At 39.5% G+C, this 27,874-nt stretch overlaps 1 protein-coding gene across 4 annotated transcripts in view; it reads right to left on the bottom strand.

The window, feature by feature from the left end:
* The window catches only part of ERICH3 (glutamate rich 3), a 116,882-nt gene extending 89,463 nt beyond the window's left edge, over positions 1 to 27,419 (bottom strand). For 2 of the 4 annotated variants that reach the window (XM_020877706.2, XM_070467922.1), the window contains exon 1: positions 26,951 to 27,417. In XM_020877706.2, the coding sequence (XP_020733365.2) occupies positions 26,951 to 26,973 (23 nt within the window). In that variant the 5' untranslated portion in view covers positions 26,974 to 27,417. Of the gene's footprint in view, positions 1 to 26,950 lie in introns of all 4 variants that reach the window. The other 2 variants (XM_070467924.1, XM_070467923.1) reach the window with 2 other exon arrangements.
* Positions 27,420 to 27,874: the final 455 nt, after the last annotated feature.

The following is a 27,874-nucleotide window of genomic DNA, read 5'->3' as shown; positions in this document are numbered from 1 at the left end:
TCTGAATCTCAGAATACCTTTTCAGCAACTCATTTCAGAAAGGTGAGCAGGTGTCTCTCAGTCCTAACAATCATGATTCCACAGTTCACAGATTCTTAAGATAAATCATTAGACTGATATCATATATAGTCTTTTGTCTGTTTTTCAGGCTCACATTTTAAAAAATCAATAGTTTTGGAATAACTGTGAGTGCTAAAACCCTGATTAAACGTAGTAGGGTCAAAATGTTAAGATAATGTGAACCTCAACTTCCCTATTGACAGTAAAATATCCTATTCTTTTCATTTAGACTTTGAAACGTTTTAATATTAAGGTCTTAATAAGAAAGCTTAGCCAGCTTTGGCACCATCTCATTCTAATTCTGCTCTCTCAGGCTCCTATTGAATGAGTATGTGTCTGTGAGGCCCCTCCAATCTTACTGAGAAGTGGGATAGATCTAGGCAAGTTGAAATCTTTGCACACATCAGTTTTCTCACCTTCCACTGTTTAGGAAAGATTGAGGGCCCCTGGTTAGGATGCCATGTGTAAGAGATCTCTTTCCATGACTATGAATAATAACCAGCTGGGTCCCCCCAGGCTCAGTCATTTCTTTTTCAGACAATGCCTTAATTTTTTTTAACTGAAATTTTAGATAAATGAATTGTTTGCTAACAAGAAACTATACTAAATTATATACAGATTTAGTAAAATGGTTGTTATGGGTCGACTGTAGGTTTTCCCTCAAAATTCATAGGTTGAAGAATTCCCTGGCATTTCCAGTGGTTAAGACTCTGAGATTCCACTTGCAGGGAGCATTGGTTTGATCCCTGGTCAGGGATCTAGGATCCCACAAGCCCAGTGGTGCTGCCGGAAAAAAAGAAAAAAAATCACAGGTTGAAACCCTATTCCCCCATGTGATGGTATTGGGGCGGGGGGCGAGGGGGGGGGGCTTTGGGAGTTGGCTAGGTCATGAGGGTGGAGCTCTTATGAATGAAATTAACACCCTATAAAAGAGACCCCAGAGAGCTCCTGTGTCCCTTCCACCATGTGGGGACACAGCAAAATGGCCATCCACGAACCAGGAAGCAAGTTTTCACCAGACACTAAATCTGCTAGTGCCTTGATCTTGAATTTACCAACCTCCAGAATTTCAAGAAACAAATTTCTGTGGTTTATGCTGTCATAATACCAGTTTATGGTATTCTGTACAACAGACTGAACAGAGACAGCAAATAATGCAAACATTTCCACAGTCAACATATAAATGTCACCCTCATTGTGACCATCAAGCCCCCTTCACAGGGAGAGGGTAGCAATCCCATGGCTCAGTCACAGCCATGATCTGTCTCATCCTTTCCATTCTGTTTCTCTTCACAGGTCTTGGTATGATTTGCAGCTTCCTTTTGCATGTATTCAATTACAAGATTTACAATTACAGCCACACTTAGATTTAGTAGAGCTCTTTTGATCTTTCTGCCTTTGTTCTTTCCACTCACTGCCACTGTTTCTCCCCCCACCCCCAACACACACACACATTGTTTCCTTGAACCCAGCACAACCCTGGACCAGATGAGGTCACCTCGCCTGGGTTGGGATTGTGCTACGTCTTGAACATTCCATTCTTTTGTAAGTTACTGTCGGCATCCATCCAAGCTGGACTCCCTGGTCACCCACATCAGCCCTGTGATCCTCTCCTGCTCCTATCCATAAGACCAACAGCTGTATTGGTCACAGTGACCCCTGGCTAATGTGACCACATCACTCACATGCCACGCTGTTTACACAAAGGCCCATAACTAACTGGCCAAACCAACTTGTTGGCTTCTTTACATGATGGACAGGACTCTTTACCCAACCCCAGTGTACTGGTGGGAAACGACCCACTTTCTGGCTCAATGCACTGGGAAAGCTGTCCCCCAGGAAACAAAGCAACTCTACGCTGGTTCCGGTTTCCCCTCTTCAGTCTGCACCTCTCCATTCCTGCGGTGCCTGAGTATTAAGGAGCAGCTGCTGAGTCACAGGGAGAGCTTCCTTCCCAGCCGCAGCCTTTCAACATTTGACCCTTCAGCCCTTGACTCCCGCCTCCCACCATGTAGATGATATAATCAGGGCTCCGAACTAAAAAGGCCAGCTCTTATCAACCCCTTCATCTGCCCCTTAGAGAGTCTATCCCACAGAAACCCAGACTGAAAGGAAAGGCACCATAATAGGCATCACAGACCATTTACTGAGTACTGACTATTTTCAGGGCATTCTGTATAGCCCCAGGGACCCAGAGGTGGCACAGACACTACTCATGGAGCTCCAATGGGGGGCTATGTGTGTGTGTTTGTGTGTGTGTGTGTGTGCACACACGCTTGATTTCTTCCCGTGTCATGGGCTAATTCTTTCACAAATCGTTACTGAGTGTCCCCCTGTCAGACAGCATGCCCTCATCTGGGGAAGGAGTGTGGAGTCTCTGTCCCATCCTGCAGATTACACTTTCACATACATGGTCCCACTTGTCTGCTTCCAGGCCTCTGGAATGTCAACAGTATCTGTTACAGCTCTTCCATCTTCCTAAAATGGAAAAGCTCCGAAACAAGATTATTGCTTAAGGTGAGTCAGTCCAAAGAAAACACGAGAGTCAGGTATCCTGGACCACACTGATAGAGGAATCCCTTGAATCCCAACACCCACTCCCAGCATGCCAGTCCCCACACTGTCTGCTTCTGTAGAGGGAGGATGTGGGGGGGAAAGGGAGGCACTGGTTAAGACTCTGGCTTCAGTCCAGGCTGGTTTTACCATTACTGGCTCCACAGCTGGGAGCAGATGACTTAACCTTCCCAATGCCTTGATGATTCTGCCTTCCACAAAACACTCAAATAGCCATACAATTCAGTCAAGTTCTTCGCTATTTTATAACAAGGATCACCTTTCCTTCAGTTTCCAATAACATATTCCTCATTTCTGCCTGAGACTCCATCAGAATGGCCATTACCATCCGTATTTCTTCCAGTGTTCTGTACTGTGATGTGCAGTGTAGGAAGACGGATGCTTCCTCTCCTGCTCCTTTTTCTTTGAGTCCTCATGAGAATCACCTTTAAAAGCCCCTTCAGGAGAAAATATTTTCACACCATATATATCTGATAAGGGGTTATTAACAAAATTATATAAAGAATTCATATAACTCAATAGCAAAAGCAAACAAACTAAAAAACAAAAGCACAGATAATCAGATTAGAAAATGGGAAAAACACCTGACTAGATACTTTTCCAAGGACTTATAAATGGTCAACAGGAACATGAAAAGGTGCTCAGCATCATTAGCCACCTGGGAAATGCAAATCAAAAACACACTGAAATATTATCTCACACCTGTTAAAATGATTATTATCAAAAAGACAAGAGATAACATGTTTTGCCAAGGATGTGAGCAAAGGAAATCTGTGTGCACTGTTGGTGGGAATTTAAATTGGTGCGGCCATTGTAGAAAACAGTATGGAGGTTTCTCAAAAAATTATAAAATAGAACTCCCATATGATCCAGCATCCCATACTTGGGTACATATATAAAGGAAATAAAATCACTATCTCAAAAAGGTATCTGTACCTCCATATTCATTTGGAGCATTATTCATAATAATCAAGACATGGAAACAACTTAAGTATCTATCAATAGAAAACAGGATAAAGAAAATGTAATACACACACATACACTTGAATATTATTCAACCATAAAAAAATGAGGAAATCCTGTCATTTATGACACAAATGGACCTTGAAGATAGTCAAGTGAAGTAAGCCAGAATGTGAAAAAGAAACACTGTATGATCTCACTTACATATGGACTCTAAAAAATCCAAATGTAGAAACACAATAGAATGGTGACTGCCAGGGGCTCAGGGGTGGGAGAAATGGAAGAGATTGATTAAAGGGTACAAACTTCTGATTATAAGGTGAGTAAGTTTTGGAAATCTAACACACAGCAAGGTTATGCACAAAATCCTTCAAGCTAGGCTTCACCAGTACATTAACCAAGAACTTCCAGATGTACAAGCTGGGTTTCAAAGAGGCAGAGAAACCAGAGATCAAATTGCCAACATTTGCTGGATCATGGAGAAAGCATAGGAGTTCCAGAAAAACATCTACTTCTGCTTCATTGACTATGCTAAAGCCTCTGACTCTGTGGATCACAATAAACTGTGGAAAATTCTTAAAGAAATGGGAATATCAGATCATCTTACCTGTCTCTTGAGAAACCTGTATGTGTTCCAAGATGCAACAGTTAGAACTGGACATGAAACAACTTGTTCAAAATTGGGAAAGGAGTATAACAATATTGTCACCCTGCTTATTTAATTTATATGCAGAGTACATCATGCAAAATGCTGGGCTGGATGATGTGTAAGCTGGAATCAAGATTGTTAGGAGTATTTACACTACAGAAATGGGCAAACACTACAAGTCAAATCTCTTTCTGAAAAGCCAGTTTATCAGCAGACCACTGACTAAATTTAAAAATAAGTAGCAAGACATATAACATGGGATAAATAAAATGATTCATTATATAAGCCAACATATAGAAATATGTTTTATATACTTTTAATCCAGAAATTCATCTTTTGTATTTAATATTTGACCAAATGGCCTCATATTCCTATTCAACTTTCTCTTATCCCTAACAAAAAAAAAATAAGGACTCCAACAAATACACTGACATGTTTCAGCAGCATTTCAATCAGGAAATTTTATGCAAGATGTCTCTTTACATTGTCGCAAATGGAAAGATTTAACTCATCTACCAATCTGGAAAAACTTATTACACCATTCTATGCTCAACAGAATCAAGTGAGACTTAGGTGAATGAGCACAGTTTTATTACTAAGGATGAGAAGCCTAATCAAGAGGTGCTTTGCATTTCAGAGGTCACTAAATCTGCAATTTGTAGAGTTTGATGGTGTCCAAGGGGGGCCTATATCAAATCTCCACTGCTAAGGCAGGCTTTCAGCCAGATAAAATGTTTCCTCAATTCACATACCAAGTGCTTGTACTGGAAAAGCAAGTTAAACAAACCACAGGATATTATGGCTTGATTGCCTTCACGTTACAGTTCATGAAGAATGGAGCACAGTGCACCAATCCAAATGTCTCTCTCTCTGTCCATCAGAAAAATATTTGCAAGAATCCACTGAACTCCCACTCCATGAAGAAACTCATCACACTCAAGCCAGTCAACCAAATCAAAGATTTTGAATCGCAGTAAGAGTCTTAGCAAAGAAGTTAATAATATCTAGATGGAAACAACTTCCCCATATAAAATATTTGAAAGCAGTACTAATAACTGGAGAAAGCTTTCTATCATTAAAAACTGCAAGTTTGTTATTTAAGAGTAGGAAATTTAAGAAATAGGTGATCTGACACCTTAAATCTTAAGAGGTACAATGATTTTCCTGCAATTACTTAAGGCAAATACATCTATAACACTTCCTGCCCAAAGTAAATTTAATGAGAGTTAAAAAAAAAAAAGGATAAGATTTTGAGCCAGAAGGCTTGAGGTCAAATAATAATTCTACCCCTTTAAAGATGTCTGGCCCTGAAGAATTCAATCTTCTTCCCTTTACAATTATTGTCACCATGAAGTAAAATGCTGTGACTGCTTCCTGAAGTGGATGATCTATGCTTATGGGGGTGGAAACAGATTTACCTGGAGCTCTTCCCAGGTGGTGCTAGTGGTAAAGAACCCACCTGCCAATGCAGAAGACATAAGAGACACGGGCTTGAACCCTGGGTCAGGAAGATCCTCTGGAGGAGGGCATGGCATCCCACTCCAGTATTTCTTGCCTAGAAAATCCCATGGACAGAGGAGCCTGACAGGCTTTAGTCCATAGGGTTGCAAAGAGTCAGACATGACTGAAGTGACTTAGTACAGCATATTACATCACTGGATTACAGAAATTCATATGTGAAAAGGTCTGGTCAACTCCTGAATTTTATATTCAGGAAACTGAGGTTCTAAAAGTAGGCATGATTCATTAGTACACTCAGATCCAAGTCCTCACAAAGAAAATGCATAATGTCGCAGGAGGACCCACAAAATTGTTCCTATCCCTTTCCTAGGGTCTTTGTCTTGCCTTCCACCAGAATTTCTTTCACCCATGTTTAATCACTCCATTTAGATTCTTACAAGATTCTTCCCTGTACACTTCTCATCTGTTATGGGGCCAGGTCCACTGTAAATACCCGTCCAAAACTGGCTGAATGAATGGTAAATCAGTTAATAGAAATCAAATATATTGGTCCAATTCCTCAATGTATAACCTTTAAAAAAAATCACGTGGAAGAATCATAACATTTCTTCTGCTTCAGGATAAGAATTGAAAACAATCTACAACAAAAGAGACTGAAGAGCATGTTTTACATATTTGGACTTCTTTTAATGCAGAATGCTCAGTGTGTGTGAGCACACATATCTGACAGTGTTAGTGTTGTTGTTTTGGTTTTGTCAAATAAGTGCCTTTGTGGTGTGCTTCAAAGTTATATTAGAAGAAAAGTTCCCATGGAGGCAAGGAAAAAAAACCTTTTGAGGAAAGTTGAAGAAAGACCAGTACAGAAGAGCAATTGACATAAGGGTCAATTATTTTCCAACCCTTTATAAGAAAACTCTGCCAACTAAAATTAAACTGTGAGTTTCTGCTGCGTGCCCCTTTATAGAGGGTGATTGGACTAATATCATATAAATTATTTTGTATTACATTCTTCATTCTTTTTTATTTGCATCGAAATCTGCCATATTTCAGCAATTATGCTAAATATTGATTTACAATTTCTCTCAGCTTATTCTAATTAGGCATCCAGATGTGATCCATCAGGTTATTTTATTTATGGCCTTAATATTAATAGTGTGGAGTGACTAGTAAAAACAAAGCTAGTCTCCCAAATATGCTGACTGCTGGCAGGATAGTTTTTGCAGTGTTCACAGATGAGGCAAGAGAAAAACAGGCCATGGGGAGTCAGCAGGGCTGAGATACACTCAGTTCAGTCGCTCAGTCGTGTCCAACTCTTTGCGACACCGTGAACTGCAGTACGTCAAGCCTCCCTGTTCATCAGCAACTCCAGGAGTTTATCCAAACCCATGTCCATTGTGTCGATGATGCCATCCAACCATCTCATCCTCTGTCGTCCCCTTCTCCTCCTGCCCTCAATCTTTCCCAGAAACAGGGTCTTTTCAAATGAGTCAGCTCACCGCATCAGGAGGCCAAAGTATTAGAGTTTCAGATTCAACATCAGTCCCTCCAATGAACACCGGTGACTGATCTCCTTTAGGATGGACTGGTTGGATCTCCTTGCAGTCCAAGGGACTCTCAAGAGTCTTCTCCAACACCACAGTTCAAAAGCATCAATTCTTCAGCACTCAGTTTTCTTTAGAGTCCAACTCTCACATCCATACATGACTACTGAAAAAACCATAGCCTTGACTAGATGGACCTTTGTTGGCAAAGCAATGTCTCTGCTTTTCAATATGCTATCTAGGTTCGTCATAACTTTCTTTCCAAGGAGCAAGCATCTTTTCATTTCATGGCTGCAATCACCATCCGCAGTGATTTTGGAGTCCAGAAAAATAGCCACTGTTCCACTGTTTCCCCATCTATTTGCCATGAAGTGATGGGACCAGATGCCATGATCTTAGTTTTCTGAATGTTGAGCTTTAAGCCACCAAAGTTGACTGATTGTCTACAAGAACTGATTTGAGCCACCAGGTTCTTCTCTAGAGACTTAAGAATTTTATATCTTTTAATAACAAAAGAGTTGTGGCCACTTCAAAAAATATTCATTAATAGAAGAATAATATCCAAACTAAGGAAGAGGACTAGGCTGTGTGGAGGAAAGGTAACCAACAGGAAAGTTCTAGAAACCAATAATTTTTATCCCTAATATTTAGTGATCATTTCCTTTTTTGTAGTGCACAGTAAATTCTCTATGTTAGTTGCTGCTTAGTCACTCTTTGTGATCCTATGGACTGTACCCCCCAGGTTCCTCTGTCCATGAGATGATCCAGGCAAGAATACTGGAGTAAGTTATCATGTCTCCCTCCAGGGGGTCTTCCAGACACAGGGATCTAACCCACATCTCCTGTGTCTCCTGTATTGGCAGGTAAATTCTTTACCACTGAGCCATCTGGGAAGGCCAAACTGTATGTATAACATGCACTGATTATTTTAATTCTCAAAACAACCCTGCAAAGTACTATTATCCTCCCTCTTCATAGATGAATAAACTGAGATGTAGAGTAGTTATTATATATATATAATATATATAGTTATTATAGACAACTAGCTCACAACTAGTTAAAAGGCATATTCTGAAGTCAAACAAGGGTGCTTTAATGTGCTTTAATCACTAAACTGAACTGTGCTCCATGAGGTACAACTGCCCCACAGAGCTCAGCCTGGAGAAGGAAAGGCATATAGGGTGTCAGGAAAGTGAACAGTCAACCTGTAAAAGGTGCTAAGAAGCCAGGACTGTGACAGGTGACGAGTGAAAGTTCAGGGAGGATGTGTTAGCTCAGTAAAAAGAAAACTGTTTAAATATCAAAGGAAGGGGCTGTAAGATGGTGTGCCCCACGCTCCCAGGACTGGATGGTTTTGTGACAGCAATGAAGAGTTTTAACAGGGAAACAGTATAACCAGATTATCCTAACCCTCCTTTTAACATCAAATTCCTCCTGTTGTGTCTTGAGGAGGCAGAGTATAGGAGGTAGTTGAGAGTCTGACCTCTCTAGTCTGGTTTCCTGAGTTTGAACCTTACTAGACTAGCAATCTGAGGCAAGAGTTACAGTACAGTTCAGTTCAGTCGCTCAATCATGTCTGACTCTATGCAACCCCATGGACTGCAGAACACCAAGCTTCCCTGTCCATCACTGACTCCCAGAGCTTGCTCAAACTCATGTCCATCAAGTTGGTGATGCCATCCAGCCATCTCATCCTCTGTCATCCCCTTCTCCTGCCTTCAATCTTTCCCAGCATCAAGGTCTTTTCTAATGAGTCAGTTCTTCGCACGAGGTGGCCAAAGTACTGGAGCTTCAGCTTCAGCATCAGTCCTTCCAATGAATATTCAGGACTGATTTCCTTTAGGATTGACTGGTTTGATCTCCTTACAAAGGGACTCTCAAGAGTCTTTTCCAACACCACAGGCAAGGATTAAATAATGGAAATAATAATAGTGCTATTTCAGAAACTCAGAGCATAGTATCATTCAATCTTTACGTAACATTTACCCAGTACATAGAAAATGCTTAAAGAATGTTAAAAGTTACCATTGATTATACTCATTGCCTCTTATCATCACTTTAAATAATACTATATGGGTTAAATCTAATTACTTCTTAAAAACTTCCAACATGAGTACTTTCTTCTTGTATTTAACTTTCCCCATTGGCAGGAACAGCTTCCTTGGTAGCTCAGATGGTAAAGAATCTGCCTGCAATGCAGGAGACCTAGGTTTGATCCCTGGGTCAGGAAGATCCCCTGGAGAAGGGAATGAGTACTACCCACTCCAGTATTCTTTTCTGGAGAATCCATGGACAGAGGAGCCTGGTGGGCTACAGATCATGGGGTTGCAAAGAGTCGGACATGATTGAGCGACTAAGTACACATGTACATTGGCAGGAAAATCTTCCTTAAGGAGGCTATGCTCAAAATCTACTTATCCCTATTTGTTCCTCAAAAAGTGGTTAATCGTTATCCTCTCAGGAAGGGGTTCCATAAATCTAAACAGTATATTTTTGAAGTGAGAAAGCCAGAGTCCTTAGCTGTCCTTTTTCTGTACTAAAACTCCATGACAGCATTAAATTTGTCCTGCTCGCTAGGACCTAGTGCTCTGGTTACACGGTACAATGAAAACTACTTTTTAAATATACAAATATTTTTGCTTTTTGTATATCTTCAAATTATTTCTAGTTGTAGATACCCATTTTGAATTCAGAAGTCAGAAAACTAGTCTTTTAGAGAGGAAGGATCTGAAAACCCTTCATGTTATTCCATTTGTATAGAAACCAGAAACCCAAGTCAAAGAGGTAAATTTCAGGAGTGGGGAATATTTTCTAAAATCCAGTATGGAGGTAATTGTCTCCTCTATTTCATTAATATCCTATTTGCTTTAATCCACTGATCTTAGTTAGGATACAAAGTATTGGAAGTAGTGTATTGCCACTCCTTGATGTCATAAATTATTATATTTGGGAAGTCTCATTTTCCTTTAATCTGAAATTGTCTATGGTAACTTCTCATTCAAATTACCTATTCAAAAGAATATTGAACTTTGATTCTATTGGCTTCTGGATGTCCATATTTTCCAAAGCTAGTTGTATGTTTGCACTTAATATTCGGCCCCTCTGCTGGGTCAGTGATAATCACGGTAGACAGCTCTAGGCATGGGATTGACCAATCAGTGAGCAATCAACTGACACCTGTGGGTACGTCCCACAAGCCATTGTGCACTTGGCCAAAAAAAACACAGAACATGCTGTGTTCTCCAATGTGCTTTGGAAAATATCGTATGAGGGAGAAAACTAAAACTGTACTAAAGAATTTCGGCAAAACTTCTGTTATTTATGTCCCCCAAAGTTTAAGTCAGTTTCACAAGGGCTGGGTTTCTTTTTATAATGTCATGCTCTTTCTAATCATTTTCAAGACCATGTCACCAGTGGGTTGTCCACTCACCCCCACCATCTGGAATCAGAAATACCCAGTTTAAGTCTTATGTTGCTACTTTTGCTTTTTGAGTTTTGACAAGTTGTTTAATCACAATTATCCTCAGTTTCCTCATCTGTAAAAGGGGGGAAATAATAGTGTCTCACCCATAGAACTTAAAGATTAAACCTTGAAAGGTTACAAGGCTAAAGATTAAATAAGATAGTGCTAATAAACCACTTAGTACAGCGCATGGCATCATTCACTGCTGTAGTGTTTAGCAATGTTTTATTCTTTTTTTTGTTTTTTTGCAATGTTTTATTCTTAAAGGAACCACATATCCACCTGTGTTCAGGTAGGGGTAAACACACTACGCTTTGTGACCACAGAGGAGGTACATCAAGAGTTGAGAGTAGAGGGACAATTCAAAAAAACAGGAATGAAAGGAAGTCTGAGCCAGTAGAAGGAAGTCTAATCAATGCCAGGCTATGTGAAGAGAGGGTGAAGGAATTTACATAAGACTGTTCTAGGAAAAGGGAATATATGCAAAAGCTCAGGGATGAAAGAGCACCCCGGTCCCAGACTTTACCCTGTAGTCCTGCCAGGTTCTCCTCCTGCCCCAGATGGAGCCTCCATTTCCACATCCATTGCATACACACACACACACACACACACACACTTCCAGAGCCTCCATGGGAAGCATGGAGGATTTCACTGTTTCAAAGGCCAGAGGATAAACCTGAGAGAGAGGGCTGGTTAGTACACCTCTGAAGTTCATACAGTTTTACGCAACAAGGTGCTTATTAGGTAACAGGCCTGGGCTGTGGAAAGGTTACAAGGGATCTTTGAGGTCTTTGCCCTCAGACTACTTAAAATCCAACTGAGGAAACACAAACGTACCTTAGAAATATTACAGGTTTGGATTCAAATCACTGCAATAAGGTGACTATTGCAATAAAGTAAGTATTATAATAAAGTGAGCTACATGATTTTTTTTCCCTTCCTGGTGCATAAAGAAGTTATGTTTACAACCTGCATTCTATTAAGTATGCAACAGCATTATATTAAAAACGCCTTTATTAAAAATATTTTATTGCTAAAATATGCTAACCATAATCTGAGTCTTCAGAGAGTAATCTTTTTGCTATTGGAGGGTCTTGCCTTGATCTTGATATTGACTGAAAGGTGGTGGCTGTGGCAATTTCTTAAAATAAGACAACAATGAAGTTTCCTGCATCAATTGACTTTTTGATGAAAAATTTCTCTGTAGCATGCATGTAATGCTGTTTGACAGTATTCTTTGCTCATCCATAAGAGACAGTTCCTCAGCCATTAACATTTTACCATGAGATTTCAGCAATTCAGTCACCTCTTCAGGCCACATTTCCAACCCCAGTTCTCTTGCTATTTTCACATCTGCAGTGACTTTCTTCACTGAAGTCTTGAACACTTCAAAGTCATCTACAAGGGTTGGACTCAACTTCTTTCAAGCTTCTGTAAATGTTGGTATTTTGACTCTTCTCATGAATCACAAATATTCGTAATGACATCTAGAGTAGTGAATACTTTCTAGAAGGTCTTCAGTTTACTTTGCCCAGACACATCAGAAGAATCATTATCTATGACAGTTATAACCTTACAAAATATAGTTCTTAAATAATATGACAAAATTGAAATTACTATTTGGTCTATGGGCTGCAGAAAGTATGTTATATGAGCAGGCATGATAACAGCATTAATCTTATCATACGTCTCTATCAGAGCTTTTGGGTGACCATGTATATTGACAATGAGCAGTCATATTTTGAAAGGAATCTTTTTTTTCTAAGTATTAGATATCAACAGTGAGCTTAAAATATTCAGTAAACCATGTTGTCAAAGATGTGCTATCATCCAGGCTTTGATGTCCCATTAATAGAGCAAAGACAGTTGATTTCTCGTAATTCTTAAGGACTCTAGGATTCTCTGAATGGTAAATAAGCATTAGCTTCAGCTAAAAGTCACTAGCTGCATTATCCCCTAACAAGAGAATCAGCCTGTCCTTTGAAGCTTTGAAATTAAGCATAGACTTCTCCTCTCTACCTATGAAAGCTTTAGATTGCATTTTCTCCCCATAGAAGCCTGTTTTTATCTACACTGAAAATCTGTCATTTGATGTAGCCACCTTTATTAACTATCTTTGCTGGATTTTCTTGATAACTTACTGCAGCTTTTACAATAGCACTTGCTGCTTCACTGTACACCTTTATGTTACAAAGATGGCTTCTTAAACCTCATGAACCAATTTCCGCTATAATAGCTCCAAACTTTTCTGCAGCTTCCTCAGATCTATCAGCATTCATAAAAGTGAAGAAAGTTAGGGCCCTGCTCTGGATTAGACTTTGGCTTAGGGAAATGTAGCTGGCTTGATCTTCTATCCAGATCTCTATATAGCAATAACACTGTTTCGTTTTCTTATCATTCATGTGTTCACTGGAGTTGTACTTTTCATTTCCTTCGAGAACTTGTCCTTTGCATTCACAACATGACTGTTTGGCGTGAGAGGTCTAGCTCTTAGCCCGTCTTGACTTTTGACTTGCCTTTCTCACTAAGCTTAATAATTTCTAACTTTTGAAAGATATATGACTCTTCCTTTCACTAGAACACTTAGAGGCTATTGTAAGGTTATTTACTGGTCTAATTTCAATTCTGTCATATCTCAGGGAATAGGGAGGCACAAGGATAGGAAGAGAGATGAGGGACCTTCTGGTTGGTAGAACAGTCAGAACACACACAGCAGTTATCAATTAGGTTTGCTGTCTTACATGGGCCAGTTCATGGAGCCCCAAAACAAATACAGTAGTAATAGCAAAGATCACAGATCATGGTAACAAATATAAGAATGAAAAATTTGAGACATTGCAAGAATTACCAAAATGGGATGCAGGGACACATAGTGAGCAAATGCTTTTGGAGAAAAAAGAAAAAAATGGTACCAATAAACTGCTCCATGAAGGGTTGCCACAAACCTTCAATTTGTAAAAAATGCAATATCCTTGAATTGTGATAAAGTGAAACACAATAAAATGAGATATGCCTGCAATGGCAGGACAGTCTGATGTGGTTTAATCATAATAGCTTATCATACTTGGCATACACGACCTCATTTAATCTTCAAAACACCCTATGCACCAGATTTTTAACCCCATTTCACAAATAAGTGTACTATGACCACATAGAATGAGTATCCCAGGAGAATTGAAATCAGAACTAGGTCTTGAATGACAAGTCAATTGTTGAGGGAGAAAGTAAATATAAATGGGTGATGACAGGGGCAGAAATGCTGTCCAGACTCATGCTAAGAAAGGAAAACATTATATACAAAATGTCCCAAAGAGATAGAACACAAATCCCCAGTACTCAAGTTGAAACTTGTTAAGTATTTACCATAGAATTAGTGCAATCAAAGAGAGCTGAGTTCTACAGTATTACTAAATCATCAGTTAAGTCAGTTACATATTATATGTCAAATAGGCTGCAGTGGGTTGTCTTGGCTTAGAAGTCTGGTCATTGTTTACACTTGACCTTGGAATATAACCTCATATAGATGCAAAGAGCTCACTTAAAAAAAAAAAAAAAGAAAGCAAAAAACCAGCCGCTAATGAGGGCAACACCAATAAAGTTACCAAGTGTGCTGGGTGGGAAAGGCTAATATAATCAACCTCTTTAAAGATCATCTCATTCCTCTAAAATGTAATTCTTATGTGCAGTATTGAGGTTTAAAATAGTAAGGACATCCAGTCAAAGGTTAAAGAGGTTGACTAAATCTTAAATGATCAATCATTTTTTAAAAAGTACTTCTAAAATCTCACCAGTCCTTCTAGCATTTGTCAATGTCAATGTAATGATGCAGTTTTCTGAGTTTGTCCTTAGTTCTTGAATTAGATAAGAAAACTAAGTATTCTGGAGGAGTAACAATGCTCGGGGTCAGAGTTTCCATTTTATAAAAATTCTCAGTTGTCCAGATCATGGTTTCTTTAAAAGGGCAGTTTCATTTTCAAGGTTATGAATAGGTGGATCAGTGCTAATTTTCATTGTAAAAATCCATGAACTTAAAAACAGGTTACCATTTAAAATAAATTAGTTTAATTGAACAAGAAAATGATTTATGAACTAGAAATACATTCCTTATCTTCCCCCTCAGTTAATCTATTTCTACTTATTTTGAGCTGTATATTTACATGTTTTTGGTTGATGTACTTCAAGAATGAAATTTTAAGGATTTGATAATTAATCGTATAATAATCATTTCATAATATATACATATATAAAATCATCATCATTGTTCACCTTAAAGTTACACAGTGTTATTTGTCAATTACATCTCAATAGAGCTGGAAAAATAAAACCAGAGGAAAAAACAAACAGAGAAAAATACATATGCAACATATGCTTTTCACAAAGATCAAAGTAAATACACAACAGCTGCCATTCATTGAGTCTGTAACATGTGCCAACATTCCTGCAAGGGAGGTATTTATATTTACCCCATTTTTTGAAAGAGGAAAGTGAGACACAAAGGAAATTGACTTTCTTGAGTTCACATAAGGCACAGCTGAGATTCAAACCTCTATCTTTCTGACTCCAAATATGCTCCTCTTTCTACTGTGCATGCTTATTTCCTATTTTTTAAATGAAACATTGAGTTTCCTCTTGGAATATCATTTCTTTTCATTTAGAGAAACACACAAAAATAAGGACAATTTTCACACACTTCTAATCCTACAGTTACTTCAAACCTTTGCTTGTTTTCTATTTGAAATGTTCCAGCCTTCTGCCCACACTCCCCAGGACAATTTCTTAATGTTCTTCAGTCCCACCCCCCAGCTTCCTTCTTGAGCTGGCCTGCTCTCTGTCACTTGGGATCCCTGGGACTTAGGGATCAGTTCTTCCTCCTTGCTCTTGTATTTGGCCCTGAAACCAGACTTATTCCCTTCTGAGTCAGTATCCTCACTAAGAACTGGAACCTCAAACCCCTCTCTACAGACTGTAGCCTGAGATTAGCCTCGCCCACTCCTTAAACCTACTTCCAATTCTGGAAGATACCAGCCAGGGTCAAAGCTCTCAGTCTCAAGTCTGATTGAGGGGAAAGGAGAGTTTTTATAAGAAAGAATTTAACAGTGATAGCCTTATGTAAATCCCTATGAATTGTGGTGAAAAAGTCATTTGCTGGCAGTTAGAGACAAAGTGTCTAATTTCAAGAAGAAACACTCAAACTCACTTTTAAAAAGATTCCGGAGATGAACTGAGATAAATCAGAAATTAATTTCTGACTTAGAATTGAAGGCAATGATCTTTCATTTAAAGAAAGGAATCCTAGTGCACACACTTGGTATCATATCCAAGGTTCTAAAAACTGAGCAAAAGAGAGTCTTGAAAGAGACAAAAACAAATTTGAAGTATCAACTTCTCAGTTAAGCCAGATTTTGCTTGGTTTTACAGCATCCTTGCCTGCTCCTAAGGGTTTGTCAACTAAATAAACAAACAATGTGATCTTCTCTCACTTATTCAAAGTCACAACTGGCTACTCTTAGCCTGGCAATGATGATTGTACTTATAATACTGATTTTAGAGAATACTTTTTACTTTTTAAAAATATGTCCAGATATCTTTTCTCCCCTCTTTCAAAACTCTTCCCCCAAATTTAATCTCTCCAGCATACCATGTCCAAGTAAGCCAACTCTACATCTGGCTCAGGACTTGGGTATGGTAGTTCTACAGAAAGCTGGGCTTACTCACATATGTTGCATCTAAGCTCTCAGCACTCAGTTAGCACATTAACACTTTCTATGTGCTAGGCTCTGTGCTAAACGCCTTAAAGTATTTCATTCAATCCTCACAAAACCTACAAAGCAGACATATGTTCCACAAGGATGAAAAAAACAAGTCAGAGACATAATAGAGAATTTACATAGGGTCACACAGCAGCTATGTGGCAAATCTCAACTCAGACTACCCATATCCCAAGCCAGACAGCTCATTACTGAGGCTCTGCATTGGACACTGTTGACTGACTCCCAGAAACCTTTCCCAAATCATTCTCTCTTGCCTATTGCCCACAGAAGTTAGTAAAGTCAAACCTATTCTTTCCCACTCTGGTAAGTAGGCATGTTCACTGATGCAGTTCTTGGGCAACAAGATATAAAGGGAAGTCTAATGAAAACTTCTGGAAATGTTTTCCTCCCAGATTAAAAGAAAGCCATCTTTTTCTTTACTTTCCTTTGTATTTTTTAAAATTTATTTATTTCTAATTGGAGGATAATTACTTTACAATATTGAGCTGTTTTCTGCCACACATCAACATGAGTCAGCCACAGGTTTACAAATGTCCCCTCCCTCTTGAAACCCCATCCCACCTCCAACCCCATTCCACCACTCTAGGTTATCACAGAACACCACTTCGAGCTCCTTGCATCATACAGCAAATTCCCACTGGCTATCTATTTTACATATGGTAATATATATGTTTCCATGCTACTCTCAATTCATCCCACCCTTTCCTTCCCCTACTGTGTCCATAAGTTTGTTTTCTATGTCTGTATCTCCATTGCTGCCCTGCAAATAGGTTCATCAGTGTCATTTTTTTAGATTCCATCTATATGCATTAATATATGATATTTGTTCTTTTTCAGACTTACTTCATTCTGTATAACAGGCCCTAAGTTCATCCAGCTCATTAGAACTGAAAAAGTAATTTTTTTCATCCATGTTTTTCGTTTCAGTTTGGGATGGTTTTATAAAGCTATTGTACATGGATCTAGGATGGTCATCTTGGTACCATAAGGAAAAGACCAAAAAAATTTAAAATAAAGACTTTGATATGATAAATAGAATCACCTACCTCCCAACTACTTGTGAAATAAACAGTAAGTGTTGTTATAATTTTAAGTGAAAGTGTTAGTTGCTCAGTTGTGTCCAACTCTTTGTGACCCCATGGACTGTAGCCCGCCAGGCTCCTCTGTCCCATTCCTCTGTCTGGAATTCTCCAGGCAAGAATATTGGAGTGGATAGCCATTCACTTCTCCAGGGTATCTTCCTGACCCAGGGATCCAACCTGGGTCTCCTGCATTGCAGCCAGATTCTTTGCCATCTGAGCCACCAGGGAAACCCATTTGGCTTTCTGTTACTTGCCAATGAAAATATTCCTGTCTGATACCTACTAATCCCCTGCTGCCCAAGGATGGCAACATTCAAGGAAGGTCAGTGACTTTTAAATCTTTCTGAAAAAATAAAACTTACTATTCTGGTCTTTTCTAGAACTCAAATTACTTTCTGGAACTAAATATGTGCTGAATATGATAACATAGTAAGCACTCAGCAAATATTAATTGAATTGGTGAGCAAATGTACTCTTGGAATTTACCATAAATGGTCACTAAAATAGGTGACATGTGTCAGCAATTAGTGAGCTAAATCCTAGGGATATTGGACAAACACAAGATATAGAGAGGTGTGGTCTATACCCTCACAGAGTTTGCAGTTTATAACAGAAGTAGAAAGACAACTAGAACACTATGAGGGCAGTGCCCGTATGGTACTTTAAAACAGTAGAGTCTTAGAAACAGCTTTTTTAAAAAAAGAGAGCTTTGTTAGTATCACTTAAAAATAGGAATATTCCACAGAAAAATGGAGAAGAAAGAAAATGACCAAAATGATTATTTATGGATGGGAGGATTTCAAGCAATTTTCACTTCCCTCTTTGAATTTTTCTGCATAGAAAAATTTCAAAATATAGATAAGTATAAGAGGGAAAATAAAAAATCTATTGTCTCACTTATACCAAGAGATTTGAGATCCTTTCTAAGTCTATTATTCTAATTTACAGCAGATTAGTTTTATTTGAATCTAAGCAACAGAAACAATATTATTGTAAATATCTTGGAGCAAGCTATGAAGAGAGACAACTTCTTAAAATGAGAGCCACATAATATTCAGAAATATGAAATATTATTATCCATGGTATGTAGAGAATGCCAAATTAACTGCTACTATAAAACATTATGATTCAATTCAATTTAAAATCCTTAGCTTTTAATGCTATTTCATAACTACTATGTGCAATTTATATTGTCTGTTTAGTTCCCTGCTATGTCTTCTCTTGTTTCAATATTTTGCCCTAGGAATTTTCATTAATTTATAAATGTTTATTACTATTGTAAGAAAATAATAACCGTCATAGAAAAATGGATCACCAGCTTCAAATGTTCAATTTTCTATCCCAAGTAGTGTCAGACACTGAGAGGTGGGGAGTAATTTGATTACTAATCAGACTTAACAAAAGAAAAGCTCAACACTTACCAGTAGAGATCATTGACTTATTGCCTTAATTATTTCTCCTCACTTAGTCCTTTAATCATATTTTCTTGTTTGTTTTCATTTTTATCTCCCTTTTTGAATTTCTAGCTTCCAATCTCCACTCCCTATGACCCTCCTATTGTTAAATCACTTATTTTCAGTGATCCTACATATGTCATAAAAACCATCTTCAGCTTTAGAAGGACCAAGTGAAAAAAAAAAGCATCAGGAGTTGCAAACAGGTAGTATCATTGTGGTAGGACTTCCGTAACAAAGTACTGCAGACTGGATGGTTTAAACAGAAATGTACTGTCTCGCATTTCTAGAGGCTGGAAGTCCAACATCAAGTTGTCAACAGTGTTGATTTCTTCTGCGGGCCAGGAGGGAAGGATAAGCCCCAGCCTTTCTCTTGGGCCTACCGATGGCCGTCTTCTCCCTATACCTTCTCATGGTCTTCTCTCTGTATGTACGTGTCTGTGTTCTAATCTCCTCTTCTTATAGGGACACCAGTCATACTCAATTGAGGCCCACACCATTGGCCTCATTTCAGCTTAATTAACTCTTTAAAGACCCTACTTACAAATATAGCTATTGCTGAAGTAGTGTGTGTTAGGACTTCAACATAAAAATTTGTAGGGAAGGGAGAGAAAAAATTTAGCCCCAACCACAGCTATAACCAGAAAGGTGATCGATTTAAGTATGTAACATGGACTTAGACAAAGGTAACAAAGAACATGCTTCCTGGGTTCAAAGAAATGCAAGCTACTTCACTTTGAATTATCTGTGCTGACAAATGGAAAAGGATCGCTGATGATCCTTCAGAACAGGAAATAGATACCTCCTGGATCCCACCACATCTGTGCAGGGAACTGGGATGGAAGACAAGAGGATAATGAAACTCTCCAAAGACAGTCCCCAGATCACGGGGCACAAGGAGAAACTGCACCCCGCAGTAATCTGCCCATAGATGAAAGAGTTTACCATACAAATGGGGCAGGAGACAAGAAGAGGAATACTGAGAGGGGTCCCACCAGAGAATGAGAAATTATCTAGAAATCCAAATCCATACACCTACACTTGAAATGTTCTTCACTTTTTAAGTACATTTCTTGTGACTCACTATAAAAACAACAATTTGACAACAATTCTCAAGAAACCTTTCATCCTAATACCGACCAGAATCTCTCTAAAGCATGATTTTTCAAGCTGTGGCTACTGAACTTTCACATCTTTTTCTCTTTTCTCTGGAAAGACATTAATCCAGAAAGGCAAGCTCCCAGGTGGGTAAGTTTAACTCAAATATATTTTCTGATACAACAAGGCACAGCAATGGTCTTGTCAATGAAGGATGGGTTCCCTAACGGGGAGTCCTACAAAAAGAGTGATTTGGTGCCTCTGGCTAGTAAAAGAATCAAATGGTTTCTGCTGGGCTGGAAACAAAGGTATAATGCAGTATTACATTTGGGTTGGGGCTTCCCTGATGGCCCAGATGATGAAGAATCTGCCTGCAATGCAGGAGATCTGGGTTCAATCCCTGGGTCGGGAAGATCCCGTGGAGAAGAGAATGGCTACCCACTCTGGCATTCTTGCCTGGAGAATTCCATGGACAGAGTAGCCTGGTGGGCTATCATCCATAGGATCACAAAGACTTGGACACAGCTGAGCAACTAACACACACATACATACACACACACACACACACACACGCACACACACACACACACACACACACACACACACACATTTGGGATGAATTTTTAGCCAGCATGAGATATAAATGAACTATGTAGTAAAAATTATCACTGAAATTTTAATTCATAAAGTATAATAATGGTTTTCTGTATACCACACTATTCAGTAATTCTTTATATGCTTGAACCGTAGGAGCTACAGGCAAAACAAGGAACTAAGGGAAAAGTCAAAATGCAGTGTCCAACACTCAAATAATCTACTTTTGAGGGCACTAACCAAGTCCTGTTCAATGCAATCAGTGAGACAGGCTGGGATTGGGGAGCCCTTCTTGCAGTGCTGCAGTGCTGCACCTGAACACATCTCTCCTCCAGCAACGAAATACAAAGAAACTGTATAGGATGAAAAATAACTACATGCATGCTGCAGCTGGGTCAAATTCTGGACAAAAGATACAAAGAGACCAAAAAAACCCAACTGCTGCTTTGAAGAGCCCAGAGCAACAGTAGGGTACTGTACATGTCCCCCTGCACACAACAGTACCTAAGGGGTGGGCAAACTATCTAAGCCACCCCTCCAACCCAAGCCCTGGATAAACCTCTGTCTTAAATTGAAGGACATTTATGGAATCATTCCAAAGAATACACGATTTTCAGCTATTTGTGTGCAGAACTGAGTAAGCCATGGAGGGAAAGAGCCAAAGATTCAATGTGCACACACTTCTTTTGGTTTGTACCAAAATCAGCAACTGAAGTTTAAGAATTATTTCAGTACTAAATTCTAGAATCGGAAGTTTTCAATGAAAGTGATATCTCTGGAAACCAAAAGTCTTAAAAATACATAAACATCCCAGATTAGGATTATTTGAGGTTGATTTTAGAATTGCACAATGAGTCAATTGAACATTGAAAATGTTATATTTAAAAAAAAAAAGAAAGAAAATGTTATATTTTCTTGTCTCCCCAAAAAACCTTCCATAGTTATTAATAATCAAAATAAATTGGGGGAAGTCTCTGCGTCTAACAGCTTAGAGATGCCGATCTACAATAGGGGCTGAGAGACAGAAGTGTGGATTGCCACACAGCAGCCTGCATTTGACAGCACCCTGTGTGCTAAAGCAGAAGTTTGTAAACTGGGATATGTACTCCCATGGGATACCCAGAGACTTTCCTAGAGGAACCCAGGCAAGGATTGTTTGAAAGAAACCAATCTCTAGACTCTTAAGTTTCCTTCGTATACTCCCCTAATACTGGTCTGCCAAAAAAATGCACTGCAAGCCATGTTGAGCCACCTCCCGCCTTTCCGTTTTGTAATCAACTTTCCACTTTCACAAAAGAAGTGCATACGTCTCACGATATGGTGTCTTCTTAGGGTGTACTGAACTTAGAAAAACATTTGTGAGACAAAGGGACAATTTGAAGTATTATGCAGGTGTTGATATAATAAATGGCTTTGACTGGGCAACAAATATGATTGCAAGTAGTTTCTAAGGTTTGCTTCCAACACAACTGAAGGAGGACTTAATTGAGCTGTAATTTGACAGATAATTGAAAAAAACGGGTAATAGATCACTATATGATGTTTGTCATATATCTCTGAAAACTTCAAAGAACTGAGTGATGTTGTATAACAAATAGGGCTTCCCAGGTGGTGCTAGCGGTAAAGAACCTGCCTGCCAATGCAGGAGACAAAAGAGACATGGGGTTTGATCCCTGGGTCAAGAAGATTCCCTGGAGGAGGGCATGGCAACCAACTCCAGTATTCTTGCTGGAGAATCCCCACAGACAGAGGAGCCTGGTAGGCTATAGTCCACAGGCTTGCTAAGAGTCAGACACAACTGAAACAACTTAGCAAGCATGCATGCAGACATAAAACAAATAATAAGTCCCTTTCCATTCCCATCTAGTTATGTGAACAGGTTTGTTAAGCAAAGGGATAAGAGATGACATCTCTTCTATAAAAAATAAGAGAACAAACTCTAACAAAATGATCAGAGAGGAAGCCAAGACAAATGAGCATGTTCAATTCACCTCCTTCAACCAGAAACAATTTAATCCATGAAGTCATGTTAATATTTAATATGAGGGTAAATAGAAACTACCCAATTTGAAATCAAACATTTAATTACTTCAAGTCTGAAATTGTGGGCCACAGATAATTTTGGTGGTAGGAGTGGCGAGCAACAGAGACTAGAATGCTACTACAAAGTACTACACTGCTTGCTAATAAAGCAAATATACTGTAATAAGTTTCATTAACAGTCAACACTATACATAGTTACAAATTATGTATGTGTGTGTGATAACTTTTAAGATCTACTCCCTTAGCCACTTTCAAATTTAAAATACAGTATTATTAACTATTGTCACCATGACATACATCACATCCACATGACTAATTTACTCTATAACTGGAGGTCTGTACCTTTTGACCACCTTCACTCACTTTCCTACTGCTCCCCCACCCCCTGACCCCTGGCCACCACCAGTCTATTCTCTGTATCTATGAGTTCATGTTATTGTTGTTGTTGTTTTAGATTCCACATATAAGTGAGATCATTTGGAATCTGTGGTGATCATTTTGCAAAGTAGACAAATATCAAATCATTGTTATACACCTGCAACTAATATAAGGTTGTATGTTAATTATATATCATTTTTTAAAAATAGAACAAGAAATACCATGCTGGATTGATAAAAAGAAGGCAGAGACAAAATGCAATGGATATTCCATATGTAAATGACATGGTGGGTTTATAATCTTTGTCACTTTTGTATATACATATACACTATACACTATCTAAAAATTGATAATTTTACCTATAGCACTTTGCACTCTGCCTTTGATGAAATAGAACTGAGTGATTAGAGAGTACTAAGAATATGATCCTTCTTTCTAAATCACAGTTCAGCATCTTCTGTTACTATAGAAACATGTCTTCACATTAAAAAATATAAATTAATAAGTCTAAACCAAAAAAGAAGAGTTTTAAAACCTTGGCATAATCTTTCCAAACATACATCTTCTGCATTTTTCTTTTCTCATAAACTATAATGCTTCCCATTCTTCCAGTTCCTCAAAGCAAATTTACAGATGAGTGTGACTATCTCTACTCAGAGCCAAGCTTATCTTTCACACAGAAAGCCAACTGCATATGGATTCAGTGATGATCCTTTGAAGAAGTCAGAAGAGCCATATCATTTTATCCTCATGCATGACTGAGGGGTATAAAATCCCCATTCCACCTCCAGGACTAAAGCACAGCCCACAAACACCCACACAAACAAATAGCAACTCAGGATGAAATTGAACAAACTAGAGGGACTATCAATTGAAATTTTCCACTCTAAAACAATTTCATTAGAGATGGCAGTGCCAGAAACAGTACGTTATAGTTGACTTCCCCCAAATTACAATGCAGCTCAGAAACAAAGTCTCTATTATAATCTTTGGCAGAAGTTTTTAAGACCATTTTTATTTACTCCAAACTCTATGGAACAAAGTCAGCACCAGGCCCTTGGCGATTTTTACGTCAAGTGTTTCCTGCTATAATTAAGGAAGCAGTGGAACTCAGAGCAAGCACCAAGAGAAAGCATCTTATTGACTGGTGGAATTTTAGGAATTTAAAATTTCTGTTTTGCTGTACAACTGTACTTTATTACCACTCTAAATCTTAAAATGTAATAAATACAAATTGCTTCAGTAATGATGGAAAACTTTCTCAGCTTTAATGAAACCTTTTATTTGCTACTGGAACTTTTATTATTTCCAAATGGTAGCATAGACAAGAAAAATAATGACTACTTATGTTGAGGGAAAACTTTAGCAATTTGAGTAATTTTATTCTTGGGTGACTTTTAAGGCATTTGGAGTTGTTATGTTTATTGTTTTCATTTATTTTTGAAGTAAAAACAAAAAAATATACATATAGACACTATCACAAAATTATTTTCTAATTCTATATCAAAATACTGATAGCTATGTACCACTATCATCTATCAGAGGTTGGTCTGATCTGATTGAGAATTTTCATGTATTTAGGGCTCCCTCACATCTCAGCTGTTGACCATGAGAGGCAGATAGTGTCAAGGTTAGTCACACGGGTTCTGCAGCTGGACTCCTTGGCTTTTTATTAGAGCCCTGACCCCTCCTACCTGTGAAATCTCTGAAAACTTCTCAGTCCTCAATTTTCTTATGTGTGGAAAGAAGAATGACTAGAATCTGCCTCCTGAAGTGAGTGGGAAGATTAATGAGGTACTTCCTGTAAAACAGTAGACTAGAGTCTGGCACATGGCAAGCACTTAATAAATATTTAGCCCTTATATGGTTTTCTTTTGTGAATCCATCCACCTCTAGACTGGATGCACTGTCAGATGATATCATTCATCCCACAAACATCTGTTGGGCACTACTTTATACAGGAGTAAGCAGAGGGGGCCCAACATGAAGGAGACACAGTGTCTACAATTTCAGTGCACGATTATTATTGCATCTTGCTATCTTTCTTGCAGAGTACCATGAGGCACACTCTTTCACTAGATCACACATTTTCCTATTTTTCCCATGTGCTTGGAACTAATCGAGCTTCAGAAAAATTTCACTTCAGTTTCTGAAATCTTAATCATGCACAATTTAGTCAGCAGCTACAGGTTTTTCCACATTTGAAAATAGATGATTAAATGGCCTAATCAAATTCTGACTTAGCCAAAAACTTGAAAAACATAGGAAGACAACCATGACTGACACATTCATTTTCCTGAATGTGGACACTGCAAAAAAGCAGCTGCAGAAAAATAGTGCTATTTACATCCCACTGGCCCACAGCAACTAAAACTGCATGGGAGTTCAGCATCAACCCTTCAGGTACCTAAGTGTTAGTCATTCAGTCGTGTCTGACTCTTTTCGACCCCATGGACTATAGCATGCCAGGTTCCTCTGTCCGTTGGATTCTTCAGTCAAGGATACTAAAATGGGTTTCCATGCCCTCCTCCAGGGATCTTCCAGACGCAAGGATTGAGCCCCCATCTCCCGCATTGCAGGCAGATTCTTTACCATCTGAGCGACCAGAGGATCCCCTCAAGTATCTAAACTAAATTCAATTTAAGATAAAATAGGAAGGTTATTTAGACATAGTTTCATCACTTTCCAAAAAGTTCTGAAACTGACTTCCAACAGGTCACCTTATAGGCCTTTCGTTTTTTCAATTTCATTTATGTCTTGCGTTCAGAGAATTCATTAAAAAGCAAAATCTTTAAGTTTGACTATAAATCCCAAACCCAGCGACTAATGTGGTATTTCAGACATCACAAACTCCAAATGATCTTAAATATGTTGTCCTCTGCTAATTTGCTGCTCTTGAAAATGTGCAATAAATTCAATTAAAAGGGAAAGCATCTTCAAATTAGTTGCAAGATCAACTAGGATATTATCTGCTTACTAGATGTATCATAATAAAAAAAAAAACCCATCTAATCTGCATTACACTGTTTAATTCAGAAGGAAACTGGATACTGTCTCTTCCAATAAAAGGACCAAGATCCGTTGGGGGTTAGTTTTATTTTTTTCTTTTCAACAGCCAGTAATGACTGTGTTAACTTTCTAAAACAGACTGAATAATTGCCAAAATATGTCTTCCGAGGAGTCACCCTGCCCAACACAACAGGAGATCACGTGTAAACACATAGGCACCCAACTTCTTCCTTCTTGCCTTCCTGCATCACACCACCTCCCCTCGTCACAATATTTTTTTAAAAACCCCTATGATCCTTTTGAGATGGGGCAGATAAAAATCCTGAAATATGGGGTATCCTCACAGGAAACCTCCCTCAATGCGTGTTAAATCAACACACAACTCGTTTGTATGCAAGACGCCACAGTGAGAATTTATCTCTAAGCCTTGATTCTCCAAACGAATGCGCATGTTTTGACCTTTGCTTTTGTATTTAAACACGTATGTTCCACCACGCAGTATCCTCTTGGTCTCAGCTAACGTCCCCGCTTAATGCATGCATTTTTCACATCCATTTTTTAATCCTTCCTGAGTGAACATTTTCAAGGGGGCAAACGTCATGGAAAGAAGTGAGGGAGGGGAGGGGAGAGATACGAAGCCTGGGATGTCTGCCATCCTCGCTGCGACCCAGAATCCGTCTTCTTTTCCTCCTCTCCCCAGCCCCCACTCCCCGCTCGCCCCTTCCCTCAGCAGCAGGAGGAAGGGGCGGAGGGGCCGCTGGCTGCAGCCGCCACCTGCCGCGGTGTGGAAAAACTCCGGTTGTCACTTACCCAACGGGGTGAGAATGGCTCATTTTTGCAGGATCCCTTCCGGACCCACGGCGGGCACGGAGGGTGGGTTCGGGGGACCCGTGCACGCCGGGGCCGCGACAGTCGCCCTTGCCGGGTGGTTCCGCACTGCGGTCGCCAGTGCGCGGGGCACTGGGGCTGAGCCGCCGCCCCTGGGCGCCCGGGCGGCACGCAGCCTCCCAGGCCCTCACCCGCCCGCGGTATCCACGGCCTCAGGTTGCTAAGGCGGGAAGGCAGGCAAGCCGGGAGGATTTAGAGAAGCCCGGGCGCTGCTGCAGCCAAGCCCAGGGAAGCTGGAAGTGAAGCCCAGCTGCCAGCGCTTCTACTGGGCCCAGATGTGAGAGGACGCCCAGGCCCCTGCGCTGTAGCTCTGGGGCTCTTGTTCCCTAGGCGCCTGCGATCTGAACACACACACCCACTATGCGGGCAGGTTCCCTAGGCACCTGCGACGTGAAAATACACACACACGCCCTGCTTAGGCGGGTGTGCTTTCTGCTAGGCCCTGAGAAGGGAGGTTTCGTTACTTAAGAGCAGGGAGCAGCTACTGTATTGATACCTTGGTTTCCAATTGTAAAACAGACCCTAGATTGCAAGTTCCAGGCAAAGAAAGCAGCTCTGGCTTTTGATTTTGTTTCTGCAATTGCCAGAGATTGCTGTTCCTGGATTTCCTCCTTGGAAAACCCCCAACCTTGCTCCTAACTGAGGTCACCACTTCTGGCAGACAGGGCTGAGGGTTCTGACATTCAGAAGGTGGGAAAGATGCTGGGAAGCATGCTGGCACCTGGAACTTGTATTTGAATCTAGCCTAGGGAAAATGCAAGGTTTAGACAAAGAAGCCTGGGTTTATTCAACTGGGCCTTTGTGTGGAGGAAGTTGAAAGCCCAGGATTCAGATGAGCTATTCCTA

Source organism: Odocoileus virginianus, chromosome 5 (assembly GCF_023699985.2).
Source record: "Odocoileus virginianus isolate 20LAN1187 ecotype Illinois chromosome 5, Ovbor_1.2, whole genome shotgun sequence".
Taxonomy (NCBI): Eukaryota; Metazoa; Chordata; class Mammalia; order Artiodactyla; family Cervidae; genus Odocoileus; species Odocoileus virginianus.
Note: the sequence above shows the minus strand (reverse complement) of the source record. Positions and strands in the feature narration are given on the sequence as shown.